General features: G+C 42.8%; 1 protein-coding gene across 1 annotated transcript in view; it reads right to left on the bottom strand.

The window, feature by feature from the left end:
- Positions 1 to 25023, bottom strand: part of KIAA1958 (KIAA1958 ortholog) — a 77957-nt gene that overhangs the window by 8582 nt on the left and 44352 nt on the right. Inside the window, exon 3 of the mRNA XM_075526936.1 lies at positions 14606 to 14688. Within this exon, the coding sequence (XP_075383051.1) occupies positions 14606 to 14688 (83 nt within the window). The remainder of the gene's footprint in view (positions 1 to 14605; positions 14689 to 25023) is intronic.

The raw sequence follows: 25023 nt of genomic DNA, 5'->3' as shown, positions 1-25023 counted from the left end.
AATTTTATTCTAGATGAACATTAAAACAAAACTATGTGGAGAGGAGACCTTACTGCTGAAATTCCAAGTGCAAAATAAATAATTTCAAGCCAAACTGTGCCTTGGAATTTATGTAACCAGATCAGGTTCAGGAAAATGTCTTTAACTTTAAAAGGCTCTCAGGACGTAGGCTTTCAGTCCTACTGAAGTGAGATTAAATGAGCACATGGTTCAAGTCAAGCTTGCTTGTAAGTACATTCCTGAGCAGGGAAGGACTTAAGCGATTGTTTAAATGTTTTCCTGAAACACAACCCCAAAAGTTAAAGAGGGTATGACAGCAACTATTTCTTGGTGAGCCTATTTGCACTCTGCTAATAGAAATGCATCACAGGTCCATGGGAACTTCCCACCTATGCTGATACTCATACTTGAAAAGCATGAGAGAGCTGTGCTTTTTTTTCATACAACGTGCTTCGAAATGCCAAGTAAATTGTTTTCACTTGATTAAAGAAAGCACTCAACTTTGCAGAAAACAGTTTATTAAATACATGAGACTTGGTTGCTACACCTAATTACAGACAAAATACTGTGAATAAAGCATGCACTTATCACAGACATCAATGACTATCTCGATTATTTTTAAATGGTCTTTAATTCTGTAAGTTTAAGGCTGTACCAATACAAATTTAAAAAAAACCAAAAAGTTACACTACAATAGTAGCAAACATTGTACAGACACTGAAATCAATCTTTAACGCAGCAGAACCAGACTTCTTAAAGATTATCATAAGGGAATAAAAATGGAGCTGAAGTGCAATAAAGATCAGAATATCTCTGGAATTTGCAAATCAGTAAAAGTGAACATCATACTCCAGTTAGCACACAACTGTCTACATTTTTTTTCAAAAGCCTAATTATCTGACAACTGAGCAAGGCATGAAACTCAGACATCATTAAAAAAAAAAAGACCTCTTGGTTTTACTTTCTTCTTATTGAGGGCACTTTTGTACTCAAACACTAAAAGAGCATTTTTCAAGGAGACATCTCACTGAAGTGTGGCAGACAGCAGTACAACATAGATTTGTTTACTCTATCCCAGTTAAAGAAGAGTGGAGTGTCTTGCAGTAGGAAAAAAACCACCACAACAAAAAAACAGTTCTCAACTAGCACGAGTGACAGACAACTTTGTTGACCGTATTGATCTTCACCTGTGAAGGACCTTACCCTGTATGAAGTTTGCTTCTTAAAAATATGCTGTAGAAATAGCAATAGGGAATCCACATGGGTCAAAACTTACCTAGCTGATGAATAAAAAGATTACCAGCCCTGGAAACCCAGCTCGGGATCTGGGGCTGAAAGTAGGTTATGAAATCTTTCCTCATTTACAGCAGTGAAGCCTTTTTGCTCATTTTTCACAGGTCACTGTGCAACTCCAAAAAGAAGGTAATTTGAGGACAATGGGGCTGAACAGGTAGCTCTGAAAATGGACTGTAGTTGACAATTTTGCTCACATTTTCCGAAAACGATCCGGTAATCTCTCTCTTCCCCTCAGATATTCTAGATGTGCAGAGCTTAATGCATTAAAATGCATCAAAATATTACTTCTCCCTAATAAACTGTTGTATATATAATCTCCCAAATGCAGGGGCAAGAGTTCTGTGTAAGAAGGTGCCCTGTGTACAGAAAACTGCATTTTGAGTGGAAGATATGTAGCACTGCTCATGCTAAGATCTCTGCCTTAAATAGCTGATTACAGCTGGGGCTTGCACTGGGGTCTAAAAAAAGCTAAGTCCCCAAATTCCACTGGGGTTTGGATGGATAATTCTCTCCTGGCTCCCTTCAGCAGCACAGCCTAAGCTATAGTTTTTTTCTAAAAAAAAGAAAAAAAAAGAAAAAGAACGCTTGTCCTGCAATATAATGCACTTCAGACAAAATGCAATTACAAGAGCAATTACGGGACTGACAACATGTACACTGAAGGCATCCCAGTGATTGGAAGGTGGTATCTAAACCAGCACACCATTAGTATCAGCCAGTTTGTGTCTTGAAACCAGTGAACCATGGTGAAAAGCAAACAAATGCCACTAGAGACTGACACGCCACAGGCAGCAGGCTAAATCCTAATGCCAGGTCTGCACCTGTAGAACCGTAACTGCATTTCCAGCGTGCAAAGTGCTAAATAAAGGCTATTGATCCCTTTCCTGATTCAAATCTAAGCTGAAGATCATGCAGATAGATCTAGCTTCACAGTGGAAGAGAAGAAGATGGGGAAAAAACAGCTGCTGTGCTGCAGGAATCTGTTGCATTTTTTTTGCAAGTTGGGCCAACACATAGAAGCTAGGAAGACCAATTGGTAAGACAATTAGTGCAATTGGTGGGAACATGGAGACTAAGATCTAGCTATAAATAGAAGAAATGCAGGAAATAAAACCACGTATCACAGCCTTGCATATTTAATATTAGGGCCAAATAGGCAGGAGTTCTGCAGAGTCAAAACTCTTCACTCGTACTAGTGGAAGCATGTGTTCATGTGTAAATAGTTACTAGACAAGCAAAACAATGGAGAAACACATTACAACTGGTCTCAGCTGGCTTCTGATCTGGCAAAAGGAGCCTGAAGAAGGTAGCAATTTTTAAAGGACAATAAAAGGGCCAAACATTTATGAAGAGAGCTCTATTCCCTCCAAGAGATGGGAACCGAGGTGTTGCAAAAGGCTTCTAAGCACCCTAATCACTTGCAGATCTAGATCTTCAGCTGGGGTTTTCAAATTCATCAATTTGTGGGGAACTGGCTTGCAACCTACTACATGGGACGATTTTCAGCATGTTCTGGGCTGCATCCTTTAATATTGCTTTTTGTAAATGTCCTGGGTATCACAAAAAGGAGCAGCTACATTGAAAATTTTGGCATAAACTTCTTTTTTGGATGTATTTTACATCACAAGGGCTGTAAATTGTCTTGCTGGGGAACAGAGATTGCTTTAGACCAGTACCTGTAAGGATGAATTCAATGCACTCTTATTTTCCTAGCCACACAGTTTTTCTGGCAACTTGGTATTCTGATCTGAAAGTCTTTTCAAGATGTGTAACAGGCTTTCATCTCTCAGTAGAGACGGAAAACCGATGGTTCGTCTTTTCTTTTTTCCATACAAAATACTATTTTAAAGACAAGCCTAGGTACAGTTGACCATGCCTGGTGGCTGGGAAATGCACTGGAGGGATGAACATCTCGCATTTCCCTCCTGCCTGTTTGTGTTCTATGATTACAGTACGATACGATTTCAGCCTGTCAAAACCTTATCAAAATCAAAATGAATGCGTATGCGTGTGCATATTTGCTATACTGCCAGATTCTAAGCAGAGGGTCGAAAAGGAACTGAAAATGCAATGTCAGAATTTTGATAAACAGGGCTTGTCTGCCATGAAAGCAGTTGGAAAGAACGAGACCAAAAATCTTGGGCTTGAATTTCATCCAAGTCTCATTTGGCAGCAATGTGTGGCTTCAGTGGAGGCGGAACAGGGACTGGAATCCACCACTTGACCAGGCTGACACTTGTTTACAAGAGCAGGCTCACAACTGTTATGAGAGCTAACAGTTTCTTATGGTAATCAGAGGATTGCTTTCACTAAACGGCATTTTAGCATGCTCTGCAATGACTTGAACAGGCTCCGCTAATTACTGGATCCATTACCAACAGGAACATTTGGGTACTACGCATTCCCTCGTAGCCCTCACATTCACAGTTGGCAGACTGCTGCTGCAGGAGGTGTAGCTGGGGAAGATGGCTTCTTTTCAGCTCTATTAAAGGGGCTTTCTTCCAAATGAAAATTAATGAGAAGACACTTTAAAGAAAGATGGAGAGCTCAAGATTTTTTTTTTTTTTACTTTTTACTTTTTTTTTTTAAGCTTCAAGCTGGTAAGTGATCATCTGTGCAGAACAAGACATTAGAAGTTTGGCATCTCCCGTCTACCACAACATATTGATTCCTTCTACAGAAGGCACTAAATACTGGCTTAAAACAGGAAATGAACAGCAGAATGCATGACACACAAAAAAACCTGCTAACTGGCACAGCTTCGTAGTACAGTTTTCAGTTACCTACAACGGTGGTGATTATAGCAGCAATGGTTAGCATTTTTACAAGTACCACATAAACGTACAAATGTCAGAACACCTAGAAAACATGCAAAATTTCAACAGCAACATCACTGAATCACACAATGTATAGAATTATTATTATTATTATTATTATTATTATTATTATTATTATTTGGCAAGACAGTGAATCTTTTGCTTATAAAACAAAACAGAAGGATTAATAAAATCTACCTGTTTACAAACTGTTCTTAAAACAGTTGAGTTGCCATTAAAGTCAGTGAGTGGAAATTAGACTTAGAGAGAGGTTTAACTCTGAGAATGAATTGGTCACTTAGGAGAATTCACATTGTTAGGCAGGAATTTGGTTATGTTTAAGCAAAATATGTTTTTCAACTGCTGTTTTAGGAGAAACAGTGCTAATCTTGTCAATTTACAAAATGGGAGAAAACACATTCACATTAAAAGATTAGAAAGATTAAACATTGCATGCAGGGAAAGATAAAAGCCTTACTTTAGCTGTTTCTCCCTAGCACTGCCCACCATGAGACCAAGGGTTGTCATAGCAAAAATGCTTTTCAAAGGCAGAGTTAAAGCCAGCAGATAATTAAAACAAATGGAAAAGATTTTCTAATTCCAGTGTAAAACAAAGTAGGATATTAAAGGATTACGCTTGCCTTCTTTAGAAAAAAAACTTCTATTGTGTTTGCAGGCTTTCCCACTGCCTTTCCACTATCTTCATCACACTTAGATATTCTGGCATTTCTTTTTCTTACACTCTTGAATAATTTGGTCAACCCTGACAGGTGTTAAGATGACCCTGAGATAGACGGGTCATGCAGACAAAAACAAACACTGACAACACAACTATGGCCAAGCCATGTCCTTTCCTGCATACTTCAGACCCATTTGTTCCAGTGGGGCTCGTCATGCGCTTACAGCTAAGTGCAGTTAACAGCCAGAGCTGGGTGGAAGCAGGCGGCACAGGCATGCATTTCTCACAGTGCTCTGCAGAACTGGCACCAAGTCCTCTCCAGCAGCAGCACCACCTGGCTTGCAGGCACTGCCATAAACAGGAGAAAAATCAGGTTCTCACCATTTCTTCCCCTGACAGCTTTCAGACTCCATTAAGACGCTTCATGTCGCATTTTGTCTGCACCTCCCTGAATGCTATGCTCTGGATATTTCTGCACCTGCATTTCACATCCACGCACCCAGCCTTGTGCAGACGAACCCAGCCTTGCAAGCCGCTCACAGAGAAAGCTCCCACAGAAGGCAAACCTTGCAAGATCTGAGCCATAAGCACCAGGCAGAAAACAAAGGCCTCCACAAAGTGATTTTACACTGCAGTCATTGTTCAGTTCACCTTCAGCCTCAGAGTCACTGGGAGAAGATTTGTCTGCCTACACAAAAGTTACCTGGCCTTCTGGATCTATACTTTGCATCCACTGCTGAAGATACAGATGCTGAAGTGTGTCTCCTGCATTGGCTTGTTTTCAGGCTGAAAATTTGACATATAGTAAGTATATTAAATGACATATAGTAAGTATATTAAATGCATGATAGTAGAAGAGAGGGAGCAATGTGGGGTGGACCAGGGACTACTTAAGGCTACACGTGATTTAGGCCAGCTCAGAACATGCTATAAGGGTAAAGAGGACAGTCTCGGCAAGATCACAGCCTTCAGAAAGCAGATCAAATTCTAGGCATGAGGAATGTCAGACAGTCGTCTTTGTTCACAAAAATAACAGCTGAAGTGGCAAAGATAATATCTGTAAAATTAATTTTAAGAGTTTAGTTTTCTAGTGGAAGAATAATACAATATTTTTGTCCAAAACATTTTGCATTTTCTTGATCCTTTTCTCCTCACTTAGCTGTTTTGTTATTTTCTTGACACTTATGGACTGTATAAAACAGTAGTAACCAAAAAATGCAAAGGCAGATTCCTGAAGCATTGTGAAAGAGCTAAACACCTCTTCTCATTCCCACTGAAAATCTATCCCACTGAATTTCAATGAGAGCACCTACCTCACCAGTCTCTTAAACACTATGAACGCATCTTCTATTAATTACAAAAAATCAAATTGAAATCTGAAAAGGTACTATTTTTTCAGATACTAGTTACTGCTGTGTAATGAATGCTGAGCACAAGAATAAAAGATTAGGCAAAAGCATCCTAATCCCTTCGAAACAGTAAGTCCATTTCCAATGCACAGACAGCTCATTTAATGGCATTTGTGTAATAAAATAAATAGAATTTTGTGTGCATTACCAACTAAAGTTAACCAATTCAGTGAGAACACAGAGGAAATAAATTTCTCACTTGAGACTATGTTAAAACCCATCAGTTCATGTAACAAGCAAATTGTATGCCAAACCAATTCTTTCCCCCATCAGATTAGGTATTAAAGCTTTAGACATCACCACTGCTTTGAACATGTTTCAGTGAATGGCTAGCATCAAACTTTTCAACAAGCTCACAAGTGTCTCTAAGCGGTGGGGCTTTTTAGCCTTCCAGCATTTCACTGCTGTAAATGCCTCTCTGCTGCTTTCAGGAAGGGTCGAGGTCCTGGAGGACAACTTCAGCAGAGCTTCATGGGGCCTCAGAGACAGCGCAGTGGGGAGGAACGGGCTGGCACCTGCTTTGCACGAGTGGAGCTGGTAGCAGTGCAACCGTGCAACTCGGCGGGGGCTCAGAGAAACCCGACTTGTCCTCAGAAGGGCAACTCCATCGCTGGCTGAAGTTACACTGCTGTGAAAGAGGTGGAGCCGTGACGTCCCTGGTGGCCCTTAGCTTTCCAAAATCCTTGAGGAGATATGGCGCAGCCTCACGTGTCCATCACACGCTGTCCGTGGGGAAAGCACCATCATTTAATTGTGCTTAGGGCCTTCCCCCTTCTTGGCTCGCAGACACCTGGCTGATAGGGGTGTCCTTGACAAGCTACACCCAGGCTCTTGGTTTTTGGAGAGTGGGACAGTGACACCCATGCTGGCTCTGCACAGAGCCAACAGATGTGCTGGGAGACACCAGGTGATGCAGTACTGTCCCCGATCACCAAGGCAGACTCAGCACATGGGGACCATCACCAGAAAGTATAGTTCCAAGTTTTTCGGCTAGGAATATAGCCATACTTTATGCTGGACTGCCTTCTCTCCACACTCCTCAGCACTGAGAGTGCAGACTCAGCACACACATGAAAGCACAGAAAGAAAAGAAAATACATCCTCTCTCTTAAGAACAAGGACAGCAACTCACCTTAGGCAAGGCAGCCATCTCTTCACACTAACATTTAGCAAAGAACCCTCATTAAGAAGTTCTGACCCACTTCCCACCACGTTTCATAGCGACCAGCTGAGTCCTTCTCTACCCTAACCCAGAAGCATGAATTGGCTCATTTCAGGCAAATCAAACCACATTTGTGTGTCCTGTAAGCTCTCCTCCTTCCCACACATTCTCCCTGCCTCTGGGAGTTCAGGGAGTCAGGGGGGTCCCAATGCCCTGTTGCCTGCACCATGCGAGATGATCTGATTTCCATGACAGAGCGAGCCCAGGAGTTACGTACTGTTGAGGACCAGTCATCTCAGTCCTATTTTAAGGAAGTCAGTGGAAGGCCAAACAGCACACAGAGGTGGGCTTGGTCCTCTACACAGAATGAATTTAATCTCATTTCATGATTTGAAAGCTCTCTCACAAACAGCAGAAGAAGACAGAGGAAGAGTGCTTCCAGCACGAGAGATGCGAGCCTCCAGAGTGCTCGCGTCCAGTATCCCACAAGCCCCGTGTACCCGACGCGAGGCGGTCCGCCCTGAGCGCGTTATCCCCAAAGCACAAGGTCACTTGATAGGCAGGGAGGGAGCTCTCAGCCAAGAGCCGCCCTGCACAAAGCGGTCCCCTTGCCCCACAGTGCAGATGCTGGGAAAGGGGAATATTAGAGGATCAGGGACGGTGAGAGAGCAGGGATGTCAGGGATGGGGAAGACCAGTCAATCAATCACAGTCACTTGCAGCTTATTGTCAGGAGGAATGATCAGCCCATGCACCACATGTGCTAGTCAGGTCAGTCAATGCACTTACGGGATGTACTCAGACACGGCGACGAGAAAGGGTAAATATAAGCTGGACAGGGAGGAAACCTAGTGCAACAGGAATCTCAGTTTCCTTTAAGGCTGTTTCAGTCCTTAGGGCAGCCCAGACTCTAGAGTGACACAACACCTACTCTTCCTGATCCCCATCTTCCCACCCCACATCGCTTCCACAAACAGCAGAACAAGATCTGGTCACAAACATCTGAGACAAGCACACACAGCAGTACAACATGTTGCTTGCATCTCATTCTCTACACAGCTTTCTAAGAGGGCAACTACGCTGTAGACTGAATACCAGTGTACAGCAGCTTCCTAAAAACAAAAACACAAAATAGATCAAAAGCGTTGATATTCTTCAGAAGGAGAATGTGCAACAGGGATGCTGTTTCCATTGTTAGATTGTCCTATATGTCAATAGCCTGGATGCTGCTATCATAGAATTATTGCACTATGCAAATGAACAAGGTATGCACTGTTATTTTAGGTACCCCTTGTAATTTAGTCTACAATGTAGTTCACAACAGTATTTCATCCTCCTGCACTTAAAAATACATTTTGTTGCATAAATACATATTTGAAAATTAAACAGACAGTTTGCAACACCCAGATATCGAAGACTTCAGTTCCAACTGCCTGCGTGAATACATGTACATTGTGCAAACCTACAATATCATAAATACATGCACAAAAGACTAATAAAACAGAGCTTAAGCCGTCCAAGTGCCCACAGCTCTGCCCTAAATGTGCAATCACATGAACAGATCCAAGTGCATGTATTGTGCACAGCTGCAACCAGATCAGTCCAGTGACATCCATGTATAATCCCCATGTCTGACTCTTGGTTTGGTGTCATGAGAAGGCCACGTGGGAAAGCCTGTGCTTTGGCACTCTGCCTCTTTCTTAAGTTCAAGGCCAAATTTTGCTCTTTGTAGCACTGAGCAAATCTCCCAAAAGCTGGTAGATGGTTCTGAAGGCAACCAATACATCTGCAAATGATTCGAAGGGTCTCAGTCTGCATTATCCTTTTGATGGGCTTCCAACGCTGCAGCAGCTGAGCCAGGCTAATGACTCTGTGACACTGGCAGGGGAACACCTTCTTCTGCCTCCTCCACTGGCTCTGCACCTCAATTTGTGAGCAGATGCAACTTAGTGATCTGGCAGAAAATCATCTGACTTCCCCCTTTTTCTGCTGCATTTTCTGCTGGGCTAGTGAGTTGAAATGACTCACTGAAGAGGTCTAACACCAAATCAAAGAAAGGTGAGTGGCAGGAAAAAAGGAAGGAAAAAAGAAAGGAGAAAAGTGAGCCCCATTTTGGAGCCACCTACCCCCCTCTTATGGAAATCACAGTCTGTACTGTGTGGCAAAAGCGCAGCTTTTACATTGGAACACAATGTAGTCAGGAGCACAGCCAGCTGCCTGCAGTGCCTCACTGTAAGCCAGCCCACCCAACCACCAGCTTACAGGCTGTGCTGGACGGGAGCAGTACCGTGTTTTGCCAGCTGCCCTTTTGATTTCGTTGTAAAAGGTACTCACTATCAAGAGCCATGGTAGGAGACCCCAATCCTTTGCTTAGGCAGAGAGTAAGGCTTGTAAGAGTTGGCAGCACTAGCCCCTGGCCACACTGCCGTGTCTTAGCACCAGGGAAGCTGCACACCATGGCAGTGAGCTTGCAACTTGCTGGTGGAGAAGGTTTGGCACCCTCAGTTGTGGTACTGGGAGACAATTACAAGCAACTGAGTTGTCACCTGTCGCTGAGCCACAGCGACTGGGACATCTACTCTCCCGCCAGCATGAGACAAAACCATGAGAGTGGTTTAAATCAGAAGTCTCCCTCCCAGTGGGTTAAAAACCCTCACAGGGCCTTAATACAAATAGTAATTCATTAAGCTGTGGTCACTCACAGCTGTCCACATGTTGGACACATGTCCACATGTGGACATGTCCATGTGTGGACAGCTGTCCTGGCAACTGTGCACAAATGAAGACGGGGTAATATGTTGTGCTAAATGCCCTTCAAAGCTAATAAATTTATTTTTGGAGTATGATACTACTTGGGTATCATATTCTGGCCATATGTGTTTAACTACTTCAGCAAGTAGTCTATTTGGGGCTGCCCCGTCAGAATTTGCCAGGCAATCTGCCACCAGCACCAACTGGAAGCTGGAGTTACTAGAGATGTTGCAAAGCAGAACAAAACCACCCCTATAATATTGAGGCTATCACAATAAGCACACATACTCCACAGCTTATCCCCCAACCAGACAAGCAAAAGTTGCTGATGCACCCTGCTAAGCCAAGGGTATCGGAGACGTTGCCTCACCCAGCACATGGGCTGGACATTAGCACAAACCATCCTAATACTATGGTAAACAACAACTCAGACAGTATATGTGGACTCAAGAAGTCATGGGAAATTCTTTTTATGACCTCCCAGCTCAAAACCCAAGAGCACCTGTCTTCTTTCTTCTGGGTCACGGAGCATTTTTTGGCTCCTGCTGATGGAGTTGAGGTCTGTGTTGGCACTGAATTACAGCACTGATACGAAGCAGCACTTCAAAGTCCTGCTTACAGCACGGCACATCCACAGCCAGTGATCTGCCTCCTTGAGACAAGCAGAATTATGGAATTACCACACTAAATAGCTCACACAAAATTGCCCACTCTGAAGCAACACGCCTAAGGCATACCTGCAGAAGATGTGAACCATTGCCAGGCTCTGAGCTTGATAATAGTGTGAGAAGCAATTTGGTTGCAAGGTCTGGTTTCCTGCCTTGTGGGGCTTGAGGAGAGACACAAGACAGCCACACTGTGGGGTGGCTTCTTTCCTCTACAAGCTCAAGGCAGCTCTTCCCAGCAAAGAGGGGTGCTTAGGCAGGGGAGGAGACGTGGGAAGCAGAGATCTGCTGCCCCGCGAAGGCCAGCTGATACCCAGCCTCGTGTTGCAGCACAGGAAAGGCAAGGTAGGGAAGTAGCTCAGATCCTGCAAGAACTGCCACTGGGAAGTGCTGAGATGAGTGCCAACAGGGGAGAAACAGAGATCAAAGACTTTCCTAGAGGTTGGCTCCATGGCTGAGCTCTCACCTGGCACCCCTAGGGAGCTCCTTGACACTGGACCTCCCACACTCCAGCACATACTAAGAGCACCTGTGTGAGTCCTCAATGGGAAATAGCAAAGAAATCCCACAGAGAGCAGTATCAGCCTTGCAAAACTATTTTTAACTGTTCTAACTATATCTGACATTAAAAGCACTGCCATGAAAAGGCAAGGCTGTGCTAACAGCAATCAGATGGCTGCCCTCATCTGGAAGCTGGGCAGCCATCTTGCTGGCTGCACCCTAAGTCTTTTTGTGCTTCCCTCTCCTTCACCTATGAGTCAGATTTGCCATGGCACTGAAAGTCATGGACACAGCTTGCACTCACTTCAGTAGTGTCATGATTTGGTCTCAAGCCCCAAAATGAAGTCACAAAAGCATAGCTCTGCAGTATGAATGACTGCCTCTGCCCACCAATCCACTGCCTACCCTACAGCCCTGAGAGACAGCGGCCCGAAACTCAGAGGTTGCAGATGTGGTGGTTACACTGCCATGGCATGTAAGACCCTGGGACAGCCGGCACACAGGACACCCAGACTTTGTACCAGCCTTGCTACGTGCGGAGCACAAAGAGATCAGAGCCAGGCTGTGTCACCTGCAGGAAGCTTTGTGGGAGGACAGATGTTTATTATCGTGGAAATCTCAGCTCTTAGACTTTCCAGCTGCACATCTGCTACCTACCCTATCCCCAAAACAGACCTTCAAGAAGGCTTAAGTGAGGTGCAGGCATTCTGCCACCTCCCTCACACACAGGAACATTTCATCCTAGCAACACAGAAAACAGGTTTTAAATGGTGCCAGGCGGGTTATTTTTATTTTTTCTGTCTACTACCTTTGTTTCACCCTTTCTTTGGAATTAGTGATGACTAAAGTCACTGCACAGTTGCAGATCTAATGAAGGATATGCAGGAAAGTGAAGGAATAAAGACAAACAAGCATAAATAAATGCAACAACAGCAACAAAAAAACCCAAAAACCAAACAAAAAAGCCCCTCAGTAACAGTTTGATCCAACACTTACGGCAAGTCAGCTGAGGTTGACTCTTTCATTGACTTCAGTGCGCATTAGATCACCCCAGCGGACTTGCCTAAAGCCTCATCACAGCCCTAGGATATCCTAGTGGAACATAAACTAAGTTGAATTACTTGAAAGGACCGTACATCATTTTAAAGGTCAAGAATTAGAATCGTTCATTGAACTACTGAATTTGTTAGTGTTTTCCCAATACTCAAAGAAGAAGAACAATTACATTGCAAAATTAAATGCTGGAACAGTAGCACTCATTATTTCAAGGCTTTAAGGACCAAATTCTGCCTTCAGATTCACATGCAAATTTTCCATTGTCTGCAATGGAAATAGATGATGTATAGCTGACTTAAATTTGTTTTCCAGCACTTAAAACTATCCAGCTTTTTCATTTTCTGTAGTAAATATGAAATTATTGTTACACTCTATGCTATTTTTTTTGTGGATTTCAAATGATGGCTTAAGACATATTTGATGCATTTTTTCTGTACAGTTTGGGATAAGATTGTGGATTTTTCTGCACTGTTGGCATTCCCCAGAATACTGAAAGAGTGGCTCCAAGTCAGTAGAATTTACATTAAGTATACACAGTGACAAAATACTAACAACCTGTGCTTAAACAGTTAAAATTATGTGTATGACAGTGGTTTTGCCATTATACTTTTGCATATTGTTGAAAACAATACTTTTTAGTCTAAAGACCAGCAACATTTTGATCACAGAAAATCATCAACAAAAACAAAAGTTAAAAATAGCCTTTAGCTGACTTCAGGATTTTTTTCCCATCTGGCATAAATGAGCCTCAGGAAACAAAACAAAAAACAGGCAAAAATTGTTGTAAATGGTTTCATGAACTTACATTGATGTATCTCTTATTTCTTGGTCTTGCTGATCAAGAATAAGCCAGCAGGTAAGAAGCAGCAGCCAGTGGTAAGTTTGTCTCTCCCACTCTGGGAGGTCATGTTAAAATAAGAAGTTGAAAAAATGCTTTAAAATAGAATTGCTATGTAAGCCTCCCTGGGGATTTACACTCACTGATGTGTGCATGTTAAAAATGGTATTTCCAGTCTATTTTGTGTTGCCTGAGAACCACTTTTGTCCTTTTAAAATCTGCATTTATATTATAACCCATAAGTACCTTTCATTTTTGTATCAACACTATAAATACTATGTTAGTAATACTAAACTATTTCTATTGACTTATTTGTGAGAAGAAAAATATATTATATATTTATATATTTTTATAAAGTGAATTAACACTGAAGAGAGGGCTACAATCACAGCTGATGTGTATTATTGGGCACAAATTCAACGCTTGAAACAAAAAGGAAAAGAAAAAAGTGTTCAGGTGATACCCCTCTTTCAAGCTGTGTCAGAGGAAGAGTCATAGGATGCTGACACTATGAAGTTGCCAGTATTGGAGTGGCTCGCCATGGACTGGGCAGCCTGCTGGCTCAAGTTATTGCAGATCAGCACCAGCTGGTTGCTCTGCGCTTCTGAGAGGGTGCTACAGCTCTGGTAGACGCTGAAGTTGGTCTTCCTGCCGGGGATGTTGCCTTTCTCGCACATCGTCTTTACCATCTTGGCAAGCTTGTTTTTCCCCAGGGCTTGGCAATTGTACCAGTGAAGCGCGGCCAAGTTGACGACGGGTTTGATGGACAGGTAAAAAGGCGCATCCTCGTAGCGCATGGCTGGAGGCCGCCTCTGGGCATACTCCTTGTAGTCTTGCACGGGGCAGGTCTGTGGGGAGTGCTGAGTGGCGTACACCCGGGAGTCCGTCCCGCCTCTCTTGCTCTTGGCGTTGACGTCTCCGTTGTCTGGCCCCATCCACTCCAGATACTCCAACCCGGTCTCTGTCACCCGCAGCCGGATGTCTCCCCACTTGAGGGTGGACCCATGGAAACCCGTGCAGTGTCCAAACGCCTTAGTATTATTTAGCCAGACAAGGTTCAGCAGCCCTTCGGGATTGTACCGGCTCAACAAGCCTCTTTTGCGCAGGATAAGCTCATCAGCAAAGGTGAGCTTCATGGATTTGTGTGGCTTGTTTCCTTTTCCTTTACACCTCAGCTCTATCTGCTTTTGCTTTAGAGCTTCCTGAGACCTCTTAAACTCTTTATCCCTCGTAATACTGTATCCATACCTGTGCTCTTTGAGATACCGCTCTAGCCCACACTGATAGTTGGCCAGACTGTTCGGCTCATATTCAGACCCATCCTTTTGTCTGGCATCCACAAAGAAGGAAGCAAGGTAGGCATCAAGCTCTTTGCAGGGGATGACGTAGATCTCCCGGGTCTCAGAGGGGTACTTGGAGATGAGGAACTCTCGGAAATTGCGGAGAGCCGTCTGTGTGCTGCGAATGGTCTTCTCGTTCTGCTCCCTGCTGAGCTCTGCTGCTCTCTCATCCTGGTCTGGAAGAGGAAGAAAGGGAAAGACAAAAGAAAGCAAGAGCAGTGAGTTTGTGTGATGTGCTTTTCCCCAAAACAAATTTCCTTAAAAAGGAAAAAAAAGGAAAAAAATCAAAATCAATTACACAAAGAGCACTGGAAAACATCATTACATACCTGTCACATGACTGAAAAGCCAAGTTCAGTTTCACAAATGATGTGCTAGAGTATGGCACAAAACCAAAGTGAGCTCCTCATGACACTGGGGCACAGTTTTGTGCATGGAGATTTGTGGAAAACAGTGGGATTAGAGGCAATCTGCTTTTTAGAACAAATGCAAGGTAGAAGGTTTTTCTGTGGATCCCAGTGCTGTGTGCAGGGCCCAATCCGAGTAATAAGCCCATTCTGAATTGCTTCATTTGTGAAACCAGAGGCTGTACTGGTTCCATTTTTTTTCTACAAAAAATAACTAAAGCATCATATTTGTGACAGTAAAAATTATCTTTAATCAGATGCATTTTTAAAGAGCAAAATAAATATAGACATAAATGTACAGTACAAAATAATGCAGCACATCCTAACAAAGGAGTTGGCAGGCAGAAGTACTACAGAGCAATATGTAATTTACAAATGTACAAGAAAAAAGAACAGTTAATATGTTCACATCAGAAGATATGGAGGAAAATCACGATTATACAGTCTGTCTATATAATCAAGCTGTACCTTGACAGTGGAAGAACAATTGTGACCATTTCTTTTCATTTTGCAGAAAAATCAAATTCTGGAAACAACTTTATATTGCTCTATAAGGCTATACTCAAAGGTCCTTACAATCAGATGCTACCTCTACAATGGCTGTTACTGACAAATGACTTTCAGGCTGATCATAAGATAAGCATAAAAAGGAAAAGCTTTTTACATGTAAGTGATTGTGTACTTAAGGACTGTTTCCTTGGCACATGCAAACTATCTCTCTGTACAAGGATGCAGCTTACAAGCACATAGGTGGAACTGTCATTATGAATGTGACAAACCTTAACGGTTTTAGAAAATGAACAGCAAATGCAAAGAAGGAAAAATTCAATTATTTGACTATTCTCTGTAATTGTGAATGGAACATTCTTTTTTCTCTCTTCCACTTAATAAGCAGAAGAGGGGAAAAAAGCAAGTTCTTTTTTGTTCTATTTCATTGCAAAAACCATACATTTTGGTGTCCTTTCAGCAGTGCCATAGTAACACTCACCAGGTGTTTCCCACCCAACATACCCACCACAAAGTGGTATGAGAGGAGGTGAAGTTCCCACTGCCTGTCATTCAGGCCAAGCTCATGTCAGGCTATGTAGCACACCCATGCTCTGCAGCAGTGCTCCTCATGCCCCCCTCTGCGCTGCAAGGCTGTTAAGAGGGGAGGCAGCAGGGAAAGGAAGGTGGCCCTATCCCTTTCGCTAGCCCACCTGCAATGTTTCATGCAGTGCAGAAATGTTGGTGCACAGCTGAGCAGCTTCCCCTTCCACACATCTACAGAGTGACTCTGAAGAGAGTTCATCCCATCACCTCCATACCACAGCTGCAGACAGAGGCACCGGGAGTGACTTGCTCCAGGACTTGCCAGCGGGCCAGAAACAGGGCTGAGTTTATATCCCCTGGGATCAGGCCCCATGTCTTCACTGCAAAGCATCCACAGCACTCTGAAACCTATTGAGAGGGATCCTCAAACCCTCTGCAAAGCACAGAGAAGTGGGGGTCTGCAGCTGAGGCCTTTGTAGGCTTCTGCAGCCATGAAAAATGCTGCCACAGAGCAGTGAAGTTTGCTCTAACTGTGCTCAAGGGGAAAAAGCAAAGGTCACCAGCCTGTTTCAGAAACTGCTTTTAATACTGATGTCAGTATCAAAGAGTTCCTAGCAGCCTGCAGTGAAGTCTCATGCTTTAGGCAATGTATAGGATAGATCCTTTTATTATGGCTAGATGCAGGCTGGAAATAAAGAGACAACACTGTTTGAAGCGCTGAAACAAACATTTACTCTGGTACCTTGTTCACGGCACCCACCACCACTTATTATAGCACTGTGTAAGTAATCAGTGCTTTGACTGACAGCCCACATTTTAAGTACTGTTTCAATATAAACAGCACATATAATGGCTCGGTTTTATGCATGTCATCAATCACTACTTCTTAGAGGATAGCCTGTCACAACACAGCAGTGACACCCAGTCAGTCATTTATGTTATGGCATCTTTCCTTAATCTGCAAAGGAAATTGCCATATCTGCAGCTAACAGTTATAAAATCCATGCTGAATTAAAGATCCCCTGAAGTTGCATGTGCAAAGCAGTAGCCCAGAAACACTGTGTTCCTGCAGTGCTCTGGTGTGTTACTCCACAAGGCAGGTGGGAAATGTTAAAGATAATGGGTCAGATTGTCATCCAGCCACATCAGAAGAGCTACGTCAATTTTGACTGTGAATCCAGTCTGCAGTGGTAGTTGATTATTCTCTTCCTATGAGACCACTCAAATATCAGGGATATCTCATAGCATGGGATGAATGCAGGGAGGCAGTGAGACCCAACAGAGCCTGAGACAGCCAAAGTCATCAGATGTCAGCTGAGCCACTGTCATCATCTGTGTATGCTCTTAATCCACAGCAAAAGCAGACAATGCAGCTGAGCCTATCTTAACTAAGACAGCTCTTTATAGCCTAGGATAGCTGAGGAAGGAGACATAACTCTTCAGGTCATTAAAGTCTTACTTCTTCATTTAACCAAGGAGATTTCATAGTGCTGAAAGAAACCATATAATCCATTGCAACTACCACGGAGACATAAATTGTATCCAGGCACGCTTTTAATATTGCCACACTTCGTGTTTTCTGCTAATTTGATAATCATATTCTCTATTATTGTGGTGGTTGACCCTGATCAGCACCTAAGCACCTCACAGCCACTTGCTCACTCCCCACCCCAGAGGGACAGGGAAGAGAACAGGAAGAGCAAAAGCGAGAAAACCTGTGAGTCAAGACAAAGACAGTGATAATAACTGAAGGAAAGAGGAAAAAGAAACCCAACCGACAGCTGATGCAAAGGCCTCACCACCTCCCACAAGTAGACCAATTCCCAGACAGTCTCTGAGCAATGCCCATCTGCCCCAGTAAAACCCTCCCTTCAGTTTTTATTGCTGAGCATGATATCATAGGGCAGGGAATATCCCCTTGGTTAGTCTGGGTCAGCTGTCCCTGTTGTGTCCCCTCTCAACCTCTTGCCCTCCCTAGGTCTAGCTGTTGGGGGGCCAGAGTGGGAAAAAGAGAAAGCCTTGACACTGTGCAAGTCTGGCTCATCAACAGCCAAAACACTGGTGTGTCATTAACAGTGGTTTAGTCACAAATCCAAAACACAGCAGGGTATGGGTGGCTACAAAGAGTTAACTCCATCCCAGCCAGACCTAGTACAATTATGCTATTTGGATCACTAATGAAACAGTGCCCAAGACCAGGCGCACCTTGCACCTGTTCCATACAACATTTGACAGGAGAAGGAGACCACAAAAATTATTCTCTGGGTGCAGTCTGCAAATGGCCCTTGTAAAATACTTAGAACAAACCCATCTACTCTACGTGTCTCTATTTTGCCTACAGGAAATAAGTAGAAACAGAATCAAAGACCTTACCACAGTGTGGATACTGGGCATTGATTGCTCCTGCTCTAGCCACGTGGCCTTGTGACCTTGTCAGAGAAGATGAGGCTGGTGTAACGTCATTTTGTTCCTTACAAATCCACCCAGTCTGACAGATAAAGAAAGGCTTTATAAAAGTAATTCAATCATTAAGAACTCAAGACTAAAAGGCATCTCAACTGCCATCACAGTGTATTTTTGAAAATGTCTATGTTATGGTAAGGATCTGACAAGCTGGGAGAACTGTTGAGGTACAAGACTTCATCTCTGGGTCTGGGTTTTGAAAGTGAATGTTCTTGTCCTGAGGCAGGAGTGTTTCCAATGTTAACAGTTACTAGATGTTTGCTTGGTCTCACTTTGCTGCACCTTGCTGAGTAGAGACCAAAAGCCAGGGCTTACTTTTTTTTTTTATTCTCTGTGGTCCTGCTGGAAACTACTGAAAACCCAGGTGGGGATCTATATTAGTTCCTTGACCACTGTAAGCATAAACCTGTTTGCTCTTGGGCCTCCACTGCTCATGGGATCATCAACTCTTCAGTGTGCATGGGTTCCAAAACTGGGTAAAAGCACAGGAAAAAAAAAAACCCCACAGTGCTCCTCAATACAAGAGAACACCTCTGCATCAGGAAGGCCCTGAACTGCAAACTGCTGGAGGACAGGAGAGTGGGGAGGTGTCATATATGCTTAAGTCTTCTGTAGGTGTCTGTTGTTAGGCTCTAGAAAGACAGATAGTCTCATGTTATGGTCTAATTTGTCTTGGCTAGTAAAACGGTCTGAACCAACCAACCAAAGATTATTGTCATCGTTGATCTACCAAGGCAAGCTATCCTTAATCCTTTTTCCTTGTCATAACGCAACCTTTGGAGTTGGTAGTGCTGTTAACCCCTGTTTTACAGACTAGGAGCAGAAACATAAAAAATAAATTGACCTGGAGATGCATCTCCTGAGGTCCTGCCCCTCCCAGCTGCATCACTGCACAAAGGACCTGGTTGGAGCTCTTGTCTTTCCTATCTGATGCCACATCGGAGTTTCATTTCCAAGAAAACCAGAACGTGGCAGAAAAAGCCAGCAAAACCCACCCTATTGTGGCATCTTGGGTAAACTCCCAACTAAGAGTATGAAAAAGTGCCAAGTAGTTTAGATGTCCCAGTTTAAATGTAGCCAAAGAGATAAAGTGACCTAGCAGAGATTAAACAGACAGCCTAGTGGAAGCCAAGTGTCCCAGCCTAGCCGCAACCATGAGATGATCCCTCCCACAGAGCAACAGCTGTCTTCTGATCTTTTCATAATCTGATCTTAACGCAGCCAAGGCTTAACATTATCAGTGGAGTTATCAAACTCAGGGTTGTTTTTATTTCAGCTCGCACACATACACACACTCGGGCTCCCCGAAAAGGACATAACCTGTGTAATTATGTATGGCAGGGCGAAAGGCACTTGCTTTCATGACAGACATATGCAGATTGTTAATGTTCAGACAGGGTTTGTAATATTAGTGGGAGTCATGAACCTGAGCTATTATTGCAAACAGTCTTAAACTCTGCTTAAAGTAGGCAGCGAGATCTCAGAAGAAACACATTAAAAGTAAGGTGGGTTTTTGGGTGGTAATCACACCACCAGCTGAAGTCTTGTCTGCCCCATTTGTATTCTGTCTAGGAAAATGCTTTTGCAGCAGACCTGCTTCCACCAAAATGCTTTCATTCAGGTGAAAGAGCCTAGTTAACCACACACAAGGCACCACATATCTCCATGCTGGAGCTAAGTGCTCTCTATCCATGCCCCTGCACTTTGCAGGTTGGCTCTTGCCCCTGCTCTGCAATTATTGAAAACCAGCGATATCCAACCTATGGGCTACGGCCATATGCAGCCCACTAAAACAGTTAATGTAAACCACAGCCAGCTCCTACCTTTCTTTTCTCCTGTCCCCTCCTGTTTCAAGAAGGTATCTGCAGGCAAGTGACATTCTCAAGTCAACAACTGCAGTGGGCAGAGGTCAAGCTGTTGCGCAAGGGAGGTATGATCAAGTCATGGGGGGGAAAGGCTGGGGGACCCTCTGACAAAATGTGCCCTCCTGGAAGCAGTGCTACAGCTCCCCTGTCAGGAGCAGCTGAATGCCACTGTCCTACCACGGCATCCCCGAATATCAGTCCTCTTTCTGCATGCAAAATTTAAAAAGCTTACAGCTGGTTTTCACTGTATCACAGGAATAACCAAGTGAAAGCCATTCTCCCATCTCGCCGCTGAAAAGCAAGAGTGAGGGTAAGAGCAAGAGGTCTCCCTGGCAGAAGTGCCTCTGAACATTCGCAGAAACACCCTGAGATTAAGAGACAAGGAGTTCTAAACACTTGGAGAATGATATTTGTGGCACTTTTACTGTCTGGTACGGACTAGCGTCCTTGTGGCAACTCGTACACACACGCAGTAGTCAAAGGCTTAAGTCAAAACTTTAGGAAGTCCTAAGGCCAAATAAAGTGCGCTTCCTGTGCCATAATAATCATACTTATTTAAGCTTAGGCTTGGTGAGTCAGAGTCAAAAGAGGGGGTAAAACCCTGTGACTGCCTGGAGACTTTCATCAGGTTTTGAGATCTAACAGCTTCTGAGATCTGCAGGATCAAAGGATTAACTTGTTAGCTGCAGATTACTGAAGCAGAAGAAAGTGCTCCTGCACTGTTTCTTGAATTCCTGCCCTACCTATCTGATGTTGCTACTAAATTATGTTTAAGAATTAAAGGTCCCTACTTCCACTACATTAAGTCAAACTCTGTGTAGTTTAACATTTTCAGAAAAGGCTTTCATTAGCATGTAAAATCTGTAGTATGATAGAAATTTCTTAATTAAAATCCATTTATGAAAGGCGTTATGTTTTCTGGCAAAAAAAAAAAGCTTCTATTCAGTTAACCTCCTCCAACAAAATTATCAGTGAAATATTTTATGATTCTAAAATTAAAAAGCTTTAGATTCCGTCAAAGAAAAAAGGACACAGATTCCAAGCAAATGAGCATGGGAATATTCATACATTGCTATCTCCATGAAGTAAGAGTCACTAAAATAAACTTTAGTCGTCTGTACATTTTTTGCAAGGTATGGAATGGTTTGATAAATAGATGCTCGCTCATACACTAGTGCTGGTTTTCAGTTTGCGTTCACTTTCACTACTTTCTCACCACAACAGCCTGAAAAGATACGAGGTGCAATGTGGCTTCTGGCAAAATCAACAGTAAAATTCACATTGATATTACTGGGACTACTGCATGATCCTCAGATGACAGAAAATTTGTAACCATGACAAGGATTAGGAATTTATGTCCTCCTGTGACTGACTGGATCAATGTTTTACACAGCGGATACTAGCAATCAGTAATGAATGGTGCAAAACAGCAGCACTCTGGGGACTTTGATTTGTACAAGGCTCCCTTCTCCACCTGACTGTACATGACATAGAATCTAAGCTATTTCAACACAAAGGTTCTAAAAATGCATTTTCTAAATCAAAAATGTTTTCATTTGTTCAGGTATGATCTCCACTTCATCTAGTTGTCTGGTTTTGGTTTTGTCAGAGCTAGTGGAAAGGAGAAGTGTTCTGTGCTAGTTTTACCTCACATTTCACTTCTTCCACTGAACACTTACAGTGGTATTTCTGGGGTATGAGACCGTATAGTTTCCTATCTCCTTTTGAAGCTGTTCTGTGATATGCACTGGTGTGAATTGCTGCAATGAAAAATGGGATGTATTTCCTTTGTATCCTGACAGTGGGGCTACTCAGTTCATGTTTACTCATGATCCCACCTCCATTTGGCAGGAACAAACATACCAACTCCAGCTCTCGCAGGCTTGCCCAAATACTGCAGCACTTCACAGCAGGACACTACAGCTGCTCCCTGGGGCACAGCATGGAGAACAGCAGAAGCAGAAGATATTTTGCAAGAGCACTGGAGAACCCATATATCTGGTACTTAGGTGATTTCCAGGCAAAATGTTCTCACTTCACAGCTGGACTGGAGTCTGCCATTTCAGCTGCACTGTTCCAAGACAGTGACCTGGATTATAACCAAGCCTGGAACCAGCTTCAGGTCTACCTGCCCTGCCTCATCCCTCTCTTATTTCCATGCTAGCTATTACCTTTACAGGAGCTTTATAAAAACAAATTCTTTGGACTGTTATTTAATTGACTGAGGTCCAGGGACCCAACTCTTTGTAAAGGTGGAGGATATACAAGCCATGTTTGGAGTTTTCTATACTGCAAACCTAAACACATTAGAAAACTTTAAAAAAAAAATGTGAAACCCCTTTCCTTTCAAAATAACTGACTAAATGTTCTTCAGCTATGTTCACTTCTAACACATAATTGCTCCTCTTTCAGAGCTCAGGTTAAAAACATCAGGTAGACTGGTGAAATTGGAGCGCTGCTGGAGTTGATAAGTGGCAAAACACTACCCACAATGTGAAGCATATGTCAGCTTTAGGTTGAGCATGCATCTTTGTATTCAGCCATATAATCTTCTAATAATTTCCAACCAATTTTCGGCTAACTCCTCTTAGAAAACTCAAAGTACTGATTTCAGTTTAAGGCTAAAGACAAGAGACATTTTTTACGAATTATTTTCTTCAGGTTTTAACTCTGGAAAATAGAATTCTTTTTTTACCCAGGACTTTTTAGCAACACAGTGAAATGTTGCCTTTTCAAAGCATGTTATTTACTTCATGATCTGTGGCAGACGGAATTAAAGGAGTATATCAGTGACTGTCCAACCTACGCTGAGAACTGGAAGCTGGATGATGCCTGGCAGAAGCAATGCACTAAGAGGCATTGCTAGGAGGACCTGGCTGGCTTGGTCCTTCTGGACCAGTCCAGAAAGTGTTGCACACACATCCTCAGCAGAATATCTGGTTTTCTCCCAAATAAGTTTCCAATTCAACAAAGCATATTTCAAGTGCATTCTGGATTGGGATCCCTGTATTTAAGTATACACTTATATAGAAACATAGAAATCAACTGGAGTAAGTCATTATATGTTTAGAAGGTGGAAGAGGGGCACAACTGAATAACATTTGTACGTATAAAATTACTTGATTCAGACGTTGCTAAGAGAAAAGGCAAGAAGAAAAAATCAAAATGTGAAGAGAAAAAACTGTAAAGATCTGAGAAACACCTCCTTTGTTGAATTAAGCTTATCATTTAAAAATTAATGAAGCATTAGGGGAAAAATACAAATTCTCACAGCAAAAACCCATTTCTTATATAAGAAAAACAAGAAGCTATATTTTCCATAAGGTTTCCACCTTTATGTGCTTATACAGAGAAAATCAGATTTACATGTGTAAACAGATCTCGCAAGCACCTATTGCTCAGCCAGCAATTTAACTAGTGGGCTGGTTTGCACAAAATCACAGGTACAAATTTATACGGTATTTTGGAAATTTGGCACAGTGGAATTTTGTGCCTGTCTGCATTTGCAAGCCCCATGGAAGAAGAATGAGAAACAGGACACAAACATGTATCCCCTTACAGTTTAGTCTTCTCTTTACACGCCACCCCACACCACCAGAGGCTTAGGGTGTTCTCAGCTATGGCCTACCACCAGTTTTAACGTCATTGCATTTAAGAGCTAACTTTAATAAGCATAGTTGAGAAAGCAATGCAAGAGGTCTCGAAGGGATGAGCCAGGGTTACAAAGTTTGCCTGCTTTTGATTCACTCCAGACAGCAGCTGAGAAGCAGAGTTGGGAAATATTGGAGGGAAATAAAGACGAGAGGGAGAGAAGGGAGAATCAGAACAAAGGGATGTGAAAAAAAGAACAACACTGGAGAGAGAGATTAAAAACAGATGAGGATCCTCAACATATCAAATCTAATTTATATCACTGTTTCAGAATGAGGCAGTCTAACTGGGGCAACAAGCAGTTGAAACAAAGAAAAGGAGTATGTAATAAATATTTTATTAATCATAATAAGCTGCACTTTAAGTCTTGGCCAAAGCGTATTCTTAAATCAAGCTGAGAATGTGAGCAGTTTCAGACTTAAGAGCATGAGGCCCACATGACTGTAATTAACATAATAAATCATGCTGTGGAGCTCTCTACACAGGCTGACACCACTTAGTTGATATATTGCTTATTAGAGACTGCAGACATTTCTCCCTCTATTTTATTAAAGTGCCATTGGTAGTGAATCAAAAGGTACCCTTTTCTGTTCTGGCTGAACTATCTACTGCAGGTGTAATAGGAAACATGTGTGGGGAGTTTGTGCCATTGACTTCTGATAACATAGATGGCAGCACATGCATCCCAAAGAATGCATGGTACTGCATTTCAGTACCTTTTCTCCCACCTCCATCTTTAATTTAGCAAAGTACTTGAATTGCCTCGTTACTGAGCTTGCAGTTTTATTTCTGAAATTCTCTGTTGGTGATTTTGCCCAACCAGACCAATTTGCTTTTACCTTTCTGCACTGTATATTCTCCAGTATAAGTGAAGCAAGCTATGAAGGGCACAGACTCTGTGAAGAGCTCACAATTTACAACCTTGCCTAACCAGTTTCAATGCACACTTTTAACACACATATTTCCTTTGTCTTCACTGGGTCAGAGAGCAGAATTTAAGGACCAGCTCTTTACACAATTCTCCAGAGAGGATGAAGTGCAACACTTGAAGTGAAACAGCTCCTATAAGGTGGATTCAGGAAAACAGCCTGCT

Source organism: Mycteria americana, chromosome Z, assembly GCF_035582795.1.
Source record: "Mycteria americana isolate JAX WOST 10 ecotype Jacksonville Zoo and Gardens chromosome Z, USCA_MyAme_1.0, whole genome shotgun sequence".
In the NCBI taxonomy this organism is placed as follows: domain Eukaryota; kingdom Metazoa; phylum Chordata; class Aves; order Ciconiiformes; family Ciconiidae; genus Mycteria; species Mycteria americana.
The sequence above is the reverse complement of the archived record's forward strand: the minus strand, read 5'-3'. Positions and strand labels throughout refer to the sequence as shown.